The sequence below is a fragment of the Neltuma alba genome, unplaced genomic scaffold (genome assembly GCF_004799145.2).
Source record: "Neltuma alba isolate B1F8T4 unplaced genomic scaffold, ASM479914v2 tig00002165_pilon, whole genome shotgun sequence".
Lineage (NCBI taxonomy): Eukaryota > Viridiplantae > Streptophyta > Magnoliopsida > Fabales > Fabaceae > Neltuma > Neltuma alba.
This window is the reverse complement of record NW_021632765.1, coordinates 498,724-507,948: the sequence shown is the minus strand read 5'-3', so window position 1 is coordinate 507,948 and position 9,225 is coordinate 498,724. Positions and strand designations below refer to the sequence as shown.

The following is a 9,225-nucleotide window of genomic DNA, read 5'->3' as shown; positions in this document are numbered from 1 at the left end:
ACCTGCATGTTGCAAGGGCAGTTTGGATTGGTGTTGTCGTGTTGAGAACTGAGGAAAATGGGAGGGTGGGTGGCGTGACAAGTTTGTTGTTACATTGTTAGCGTGACAAGCTGTTACATTGTTAAACTTTATCATCACAAGGGGCGGTCGAATGTTCCATTGAGAATTTATTTGAAATCCCCAAGATGGTTGTAGTATTTGTATGGATTATAGATTGGGAAAATTACGTACAGGTCCCACAGAAGGTAATTTATTACTCTGAGGTCCCACGAAATGTCAAAATCACTGACAGGTCCCAAGGGACCTCAGGGTAATATTTTCGATTTGTAAAATGACATTACTGCCCCTCATATTCCAGATTCACATTTGCTCTGTCATTGCGATTTACAACCTCAACAGCGACTATTAACAATCCAATGAGAGGGCGTTAACAACCCTAGCAGTATCCATTAACAACTTACTTTATAAAATCATATAACCTCCAAATAAGAGTAAATTATAACCAAATAGTATAATACAACAACTTTAACACTAAACTGAGAAGTTTTTTGATATTATTAACAATTTTAACTAGATCCAATAGGATTATAGTAATATTTTAATGCGAAGATCCATTTACAATCTCAACAGCGACTATTAACAACCGAATGAGAGGGCATTAACAACCTAAGCAGTATCCGTTAACAACTTACTTTATAAAATTATATAACCTCTGCATAAGAGTAAATTATAACCAAATAGTATAATACAACAACTTTAACACTAAAATGGGAATTTTTTTGATATCATTAAGAATTTTAACTAGATCCAATAGGATTATAGTAATATTTTAATGCGAAGATCCATTTACAACCTCAACAGCGACTATTAACAACCGAATGAGAGGGCATTAACAACCTAAGCAGTATCCGTTAACAACTTACTTTATAGAATCATATAACCTCCATATAAGCGTAAATTATAACCAAATAGTATAATACAACAACTTTAACACTAAAATGGGAAGCTTTTTGATATCATTAAGAATTTTAACTAAACCCAATAGGATTATAGCAACATTTTAATGCAAAGATCCATTTACAACCTCAATGGTGAGTATTAATAACCCAAAGAGAGCTGTTGACAATCTAAGCAGTATCTATTAACAACTGACTTTATAGGATTATATAACCTCTAACAACTATATAAGATTAACTTTAAGACTGTTTAGTTATAATTTAGTTAGTTATAGTTAGAAGTTATATTATCCGATAAAGTTAGTTGTTAACAAACACTGCTAAGGTTGTTAACAGTTCTCCTTAGGTTATTAATACTTACTGTTGAAGTTGTAAATGGATTTTCGCATTAAAATGTTGCTATAATCCTATTGGGTTTAGTTAAAATTCTTAATGATATCAAAAAGCTTCCCATTTTAGTGTTAAAGTTGTTGTATTATACTATTTGGTTATAATTTACTCTTATGCGGAGATTATATAATTTATAAAGTAAGTTGTTAACGGATACTGCTTAGGTTGTTAATGCCCTCTCATTCGGTTGTTAATAGTCGCTGTTGAGGTTGTAAATGGATCTTCGCATTAAAATATTACTATAATCCTATTGGATCTAGTTAAAATTCTTAATGATATCAAAAAGCTTCCCATTTTAGTGTTAAAGTTGTTGTATTATACTATTTGGTTATAATTTACTCTTATGTGAGGTTATATGATTCTATAAAGTAAGTTGTTAACGGATACTGCTAGGTTGTTAACGCCCTCTCATTGGGTTGTTAATAGTCGCTGCTGAGGTTATAAATCGCAATGACAGAGTAAATGTGAATTGGAATATGAGGGGTAGTAATGTCATTTTACAAATCGAAAATATTACTCTGAGGTCCCTTGGGATCTGTCAGTGATTTTGACATTTCATGGAACCTCAGAGTAATAAATTACCTTTTATGGGACCTGTACGTAATTTTCCCTTATAGATTCATTCGAAATCATTTTTTATTATTAAAAAATGTTTTCAGTCAAAGCTGTTGTTTTAGGAGAATGCCAGCAGCTTTTATTATTAAAAAATGTTTTCATTCAGAGCAGTTGTTTTAGGAGAATGCCAGCAGCTTAACATGTAATTTTAAATTCAAGCATTTACTTCAAACATTAAATGCCATATTCCAAGTAGTAATATAATAGAGGAAAATTTGAGGAAAATCTGGGAGAAACTTTTCATTGAAAATTTTATTGGTACATTGTGTGTATAAAATTAGGATAAGGTGTTTAAATATTTTGAAAGCATCTATAAAAGAGCATCCAATACCTGATTTTTTTTTTAGCTCTTATATGTCCTTAAAGTTTATTTTTATAGTAAACATACTTTAGCTGCTATCTATCGTTAAGTTTGCGTTTTAAATTATGCAGTTTGATCGATGTCCTTAAAGATCAAACTTAACGGTAGATAACGGTTCAAGGAAAAAAATGCTACGAAATAAAGCTTCTAAGATATATAAGAGCAAAAAAAAAAAACTTCTATGTATTGGGTGCTACTTCGTGTGTATTTTTAGGATATTTAAACACCTTATCCGTATAAAATTTACAAACCAAGAATATTATATGTGTATGAAAATTTATTATGTCCTTCCTACTAATAAAATTTTTAATGAGGAATTTTCACAGTTTTCCCAGAAATCTAATAATACTCACTAAAGGGTCCTCATTCACATTGTATAATCTGATTTGTAACAAAATAATCACTTCGAAATACTATTTCTGGTATATAATATAAGCATCAATTAACTAAATTATATAACTTAAAATGTTGGTTAAAATTAGTTAAAGATAATAAATATGTAAAAAAATGTAACTTATTTTTGTAAAATACCCTTATTTATGGAAATAGTAAGTGTGAGAGAGAATAGGTGGAAAAAGAGATGAGAAAGAGTGAGTGAAAATAAAGAGATGGAAAAGACATATTATTGATTGAGGATAAAAATGAAAAAAAAATACATTAAATTATTAGAGAAATTCAAATTGTATCTTTAAAAAAAAAACCCTTTTAAAGATTTGATGCTTATATTTTGAACCAGAGAGAGTACATTGTGATTTACAGTAAAATTAATAATAAATCTTGTACAATTAATATTGATATGGAAAAAAAAAACTAAAATACCCTCAAAAATGCTAAAAGACAAATTAAGATAGACGAATTTCAAAATATCAAATTAGACCCCTTGTACTGTTTTGGAATTTTAAAATATTGTGAAATGATGACATTGTTCTTATTCTCGGTGACTACTTTTATATAGCTATTGATTATTCTAGTTTAACTATTGACTATTTTTATTTTTAAAGTTTCGATAATTATTTTTATATAGCTATTGACTGCACAAAAGGGATAAATAACTAAATAAAAAGTAGTCACTAGATCTCCAACAACAATTAATACATTTTTTGAATTTTTGAACTAAAAGTAATTAGTAGTGAAACTAGAGTAATTAATAGCTAAACAAGAGTAATCACCAAAATTTTAAAAATGAAAGTAGTCAATCGCATTACTAGAATAGTCAATAGCTAAATAAGAGTAGTTTTCAGAGTTTTAAAAACAAATGTAATCAATACATACGAAAGAATAGTCACCAGAGCTTCGGCGACTGATCACGGGAGTTCTAGTGACATGTCGCTGAAGCTCTAGTGGGTGGGCACCTATAAGATCACTGAGGTTTGGAAGTGCTGAGGTGGTAATATTTAAAAATATATATATTAAATGGCATTTGTGTAATTTTACAAAATTTGAAAATTCTAAAATGGTACAAGGAGTCTATATTGAAATTTTGAAATTCATCCACACTAATTTGTTCTTTAGCAATTTCCAGGGTATTTTCTTATCTTTTTTCCTATTGACATTAATAGAAGCATAAAATTTATTTCAAATATTTAAATGTTGGAAAATAAAAATTGAATTAAAAATATTTATTTAATATAAACATCAGTTTATGCGAATTTTTTTTAAAAAACTACTCATCTAGTCCTAAATATAAAATCTATTTTGTAGTGTAAATAGGTCTTATATTTAAAAGAAGAGAAGTATTTTTTTGGCCAGAGACCAATTATATTATATTAAAAAAAATGACAGGTACGTAAATTACATGCATGTTTTAAATACCGAGACTCCAAACTGCCATGAAGAATGGAGCCGTTGGGGTAAGGGAGTTGGTCTGCAACGACCTCCACCACCACAAAAGCAAGTAGCAATGGCTTCTCTTATTCTCTCTCCTTCTCAGTGTCACCGTATGCAACCACATCAACTAACAAAAAATTATGACAGAACCTCCGAACGGTTCCATTATACCCCTTTTTCTTTTCTCTCTTTTGCGACACCAAGAAAACTCAAAAGATGAACCAATTCGGACCCACGAATTTCTCTTCCTTTGCTTTCGGACCCTTTCTCACAAACCACGAACTCTATGGAAATCCTCCGCAGATCTCGCTTTCCCAGTACACAGAAAAACCATTTCGGGAAGAGAGAGAAAGAGAGAGAGCGTGGGGTGCCATCCAGGCAAAGGCATATCATTTTTCAATTATGTCAAATGCATCCTTCTCTGGGTTCTGCTAACTATCTCTGAACATGTTCGGAGCTGATGCAACCGCATTGGAGCTGATGTAGGGGATCATGCCCCTATCATCGTTCACTTCCCGAATAGGGTCGATCGCTTTCTTCCCTTGTTGATCGATTCTAGGAGAAATTGGGAAGAAATGGGTTGCATTAACTCTAAGAAGGCCATTGCCGGAGCTTCACCTGAATATGTGCGTTCGGTATCGGTAACCACCGATAAGAGGTCGTCTGTTGCGGAGCCTCCATCCAGAGTCCGATCTGGGGCTCTGAATTTTGGGACCAAAGCGGAACAACCATCGGAGGATCGGATACAGGATGGGAAACGATTTAAGAGGAACAGTTCTCAAGGTACTGGCTCTTTAAGAATTTCGCATAGATTCGTGGAAGCGGAGCAGAATGCCGCCGGATGGCCCCCTTGGCTCACCTCTGTTGCAGGGGAAGCTATCCAAGGATGGGTGCCTCTCAAGGCAGATTCATTTGAGAAATTAGACAAGGTTGGAAGAGGTCATAGCTATTTGTTTCAGCATTTCTTTTTTGGCCTGAGTTGTTTCAGCATTGTTATTACAAAATTGGACTTTTCTTTTCGCTCAAGTTATTTGCAAGTGATGTAAATGCCTGAATGGACCAGAAAGGATGGTTTGTCACAACTTTGAGACATGATAATCATAGAGATCTTTGAAAATGCACCTTCCCTAATGGTATACGCAGAATTAAGTTCGCTCTACTTTTAAATGTAGAGATGTTGGATATGACCTTGTCATGTTGCTCAGACGCAACTCAGTTAAGGCGGTTGTGAAGTGCGGTTTACGAATCAGGAGAAAACTTGTAGCGCTTTTATTTTGCGTCATAAACTTAAAAACCCACATTATCAAATGGAAGCTGGCTTCGGGGTCGCGGCAGAGAGATTTTAAGATCATGATTATGCGATACTTTTTGCCGCCAGACATGTTGGGTGACTACTATTCTATACTCATTTCTCTACATATTAGGACAACTTGCATTGAATTTCTATTGCTATGCAGGAAAAAACGAGATGATGTAATACCTAAAGTGACACTGAGGAGATATCATATAACCTTAATATTAATTGGGAAGGATCCGGAAGAAGGCAAAAAGAACATAGTGGCACAAAGAATGTTGTCCAGTGTCCTTAAATTGGCCCTGTTACGATACCTTTTTTTTTTTTTTTTTGGTTTACAATTATTATGTTGTTCCTTGCCATTGCTATGATGGATTGTTCATCTTGTCATTATCCAGTCAACATAATTTCAATTTAGGTCTTTCCTTAATTCCTTAGAGGTTTCTTCTTCTCCTTTTCTATTAGATCGGACAAGGGACATATAGCAGTGTGTTCCGGGCACGGGAGGTTGAAACCGGGAGGATGGTTGCCCTGAAGAAGGTACATATTGAGAATTTTCATCCTGAGAGCATTAGATTCATGGCGAGAGAAATAGCAATCCTACGTAAGCTTGATCACCCAAACGTCATGAAATTGGAGGGTATAATCACATCACGACTATCAAGTAGCATATACCTTGTATTTGAATACATGGAACACGATCTTGCAGGCCTGGTATCCTCTCCCGACGTCAAGTTCAGTGAGACTCAGGTTTGTCAGCATCTTCTTTCTGATAAAGTTGTATGGTTTAGAATGAAAGGTCAAGCATGCTAGAGTAGGAGATGGCTCAGTTACAGCTGAAAAGAGATTTCGTTTTTATGACAGCCCCTTCCACAGGTCAAAAGCTACATTTTTTTTTTTTGTCAAACAGGTTAAATGTTACATGAGGCAGTTATTAAGTGGACTTGAACACTGCCACATCCATGGCGTTATGCACCGGGATATCAAAACATCCAATATATTGGTAAACAATGAGGGGGTTCTCAAGATAGGAGATTTTGGATTAGCAAATACCCTTAACAACAAGCATCCGTTGACCAGCTGTGTAGTGACTCTATGGTATCGTCCTCCTGAACTTTTGATGGGATCAACAAACTATGGAGTATCGGTGGATCTATGGAGCGTGGGCTGTGTATTTGCAGAACTCTTTCTGGGGAAGCCTCTTCTAAAGGGGAGAACTGAAGTAATTATCTCTGGCCGTCAGCAATTCATGCCTGTTCACTTGTTGTCTAGCTCTACAGTCAAGGGGCTGCTTTAACCTGATGCATCCTTTTGATTTTACAGGTTGAACAATTACACAAAATATTTAAACTTTGTGGCTCTCCACCTGATGAATATTGGAAAAAGTGTAAGCTTCCTCTTGCAACAATGTTTAAACCTCAGACTCCTTATGAATGCACTCTAAGGGAGCAGTGTAAAGACTTTCCAGTTTCGGCTCTAAGCTTAATTGAGACTTTACTTTCCGTTGACCCTCTCAGGCGTGGGACTGCCTCCTCTGCCCTAATGTCTGAGGTAATTCCACTGAAGTTTGGAATACGTCCTATATTCATCCTTTGCGGATAACATACTTCAGAATTTGTATTGTAAAAATCTTATTCCTGCTTCTTTTTTTTTTTTTTTTTTTTTTTTGGTGTATTAAAAATCTTATTCTATTATTATGCTCTCACGATGCTTCTGATTGGGTACAATTAAGATAGATTATTAATGATAGATTATTAATATGATCTTTCATCTTTCAGTATTTCAGCACCCAGCCGTATGCTTGTGATCCATCAATTCTGCCAAAGTATCCACCTCACAAAGAAATGGACATCAGGAATTGGGAAGAAGCACATAGGTAAGAAAATTGTCGTAGGACAGATATTCTGCAAGTGCCGGTGTTCTACTTGAATTTTTGTGAAACTGAATCTAGTTACCATCCTTTTTTGTGAAACTGAATCTAGTTACTATCCTTTGCTGTGCGTGTTGAATGAAAATGATAGGTGACGCCATCTCCTGGGCCTAGTCAATGTTTCACATTCACGTTTATTCAAAATTTTTTTTTTTGGTCAAACACGTTTATTCAAAATTAAGTGTATCTGATTATGGCTTTCCAAAGCAAACAAGATACTTTGTATCCAATTTCAGTGACAAGGTCAGCATTATTCTGTACTCTCAGGAAAAAAGCTGGAGGTAAAGTGCAGGATGCTGCGAAATCAAGAAAACAAAAGCGAGTCCATAAAATTTTGCAAGAACCAACCCGTGTCAATAACTCAGCTCCAAGAAAAGAGGTACTCTCTCGGTGTATAACGCTATATTGTTTGTGAAAGATCACCAGTTCTTACTTCCATAATGCTGCCCTTCTTTATACAGGAAATGCAGCACATCTCCCCAAACGCTCGTAAAGACGATGGAAAAACGCATATTCCTAAGGAAAAAGGAGGAGCTATGCATAGGGGGGCGTCGAAGCCATCATCAAATGCCACGTCAGGGACTACCCGCGTAATGGATGTATCTCATGGCTTTAGTGTACCAGTGCCAGTCTCAGGATCCAATGGCTTTGCATGGGCCAAAAACAGAAAAGTAGATGCTACGTCTACTTTATCAGACGGCTCAAAAAGCAAAATAAGTGCACTCGATCCATCCTTTGCAAAAGGCACCTATGATTTAACCAAACGAGGGACAGATGTATCAGAAAGAAGAAATATTGGCAATGCAAGCCATCATGACAAGACTTCCAACCATCGACAACAAAATCATAAGGTTCCACATGGCACACCAGACTCTCTTAGTGAAGCTGATGAATACAATTATATAGACATTGATCCGTCAGAACAAAAAGATTTTGTGATAAATACTCAGGTAATGAAAAATCTCAGGCAATTATAATCATATCCTTTTAGTCACGCTAAAGTACAAGGCTATTGAAGATTATAATAAAATCATCCGTAAGTCTTCACTTCTGAGCTGAAACGGTCCATAAGCTTTCTGTGTTCAGGACTCGGCAACGGACACTTGATATGATGATTATTCCTTTCTGTGTATAATTGAATATTAATGCAGATTAATGTTCTCACTTTGCTTCTGGCTTATCATCGGAAATAACATCAGTTTACTTTCTTTACTGAAAACCTTACAGAGCCACAGAAAGCAAGTTGATCTCCCTGAATTATCGGGACCCCAAATATCTCGGCCAAATAGAATCATTGAGTCGTTACAGAGGAATGAAAATGGTATTTATCGATCAACTCGCAAATCAAGACTAGGAAGAGGTATAGAATCTGTGAGTTCTATGTGTGCTATTGTTGGGTAGCTTAGACTATGCACGGAAGAAACTCAAGTTAATGCTCTGTGTAGTCATATAATTCCTTTGTCCATCCTCTTTTTGATTAACAGTAAATTTAAAGCTAACCCATAAGTCTTCATGATTAATGTATTTTCGTTTCCAGACAACTGATGCAAGGGTCTTAAATTGGAGTCGTCATCAACTTTATTGCAAGGGTGCTTTGCTAAGCATTGCATCCAATGCTGAACTATGACACTGCATCTGAAGTACTGAGACGTCAACATGATCTCTTCTAACATCTTTGGCGGCGTTACCCTACTTCAATTACAAGAGTTTTATCAATTTACCATAGTCGGCGGGAGTAACACTGAGATGTAGGATTACAGATGTAAATGCCCACACTGAAGATGGTCTAATTTAACAAGAGCCGTTTATTTTCCAGATAAAAATTTTGTTAATCGATTAACCCAGTTCTTTT

General features: G+C 35.2%; 1 protein-coding gene across 2 annotated transcripts; it reads left to right on the top strand.

Moving 5' to 3' along the window:
* The first annotated feature begins 4,492 nt into the window (after nt 1–4,492).
* LOC114718741 (protein IMPAIRED IN BABA-INDUCED STERILITY 1-like) lies at nt 4,493–8,985 on the top strand. 2 transcript variants are annotated; one of them, XM_028904175.1, is made up of 9 exons: nt 4,493–5,078; nt 5,909–6,193; nt 6,354–6,665; nt 6,767–6,994; nt 7,222–7,319; nt 7,641–7,752; nt 7,835–8,323; nt 8,601–8,733; nt 8,911–8,985. In XM_028904175.1, the coding sequence occupies exons 1-9, from the start codon at nt 4,725–4,727 to the stop codon at nt 8,916–8,918; spliced, it is 2,019 nt and encodes a 672-aa protein (XP_028760008.1). In that variant the 5' UTR covers nt 4,493–4,724; the 3' UTR covers nt 8,919–8,985. The 2 variants fall into 2 exon arrangements, with proteins under 2 accessions (XP_028760008.1, XP_028760001.1); XM_028904168.1 differs by lacking the exon at nt 8,911–8,985 and having other exon boundaries at nt 8,601–8,791.
* Nucleotides 8,986–9,225: the final 240 nt, after the last annotated feature.

What these genes read in the sequence shown, in the direction of transcription:
- LOC114718741 (XM_028904168.1), top strand. Translation starts at nt 4,725, where the DNA reads ATGGGTTGCATTAACTCTAAGAAGGCCATTGCCGGAGCTTCACCTGAA. An exon ending in CCTCTGCCCTAATGTCTGAG is followed by an intron (nt 6,995 to 7,221) that starts GTAATTCCACTG and finishes TTCATCTTTCAG; the next exon opens with TATTTCAGCACCCAGCCGTA. An exon ending in ACTCAGCTCCAAGAAAAGAG is followed by an intron (nt 7,753 to 7,834) that starts GTACTCTCTCGG and finishes TTCTTTATACAG; the next exon opens with GAAATGCAGCACATCTCCCC.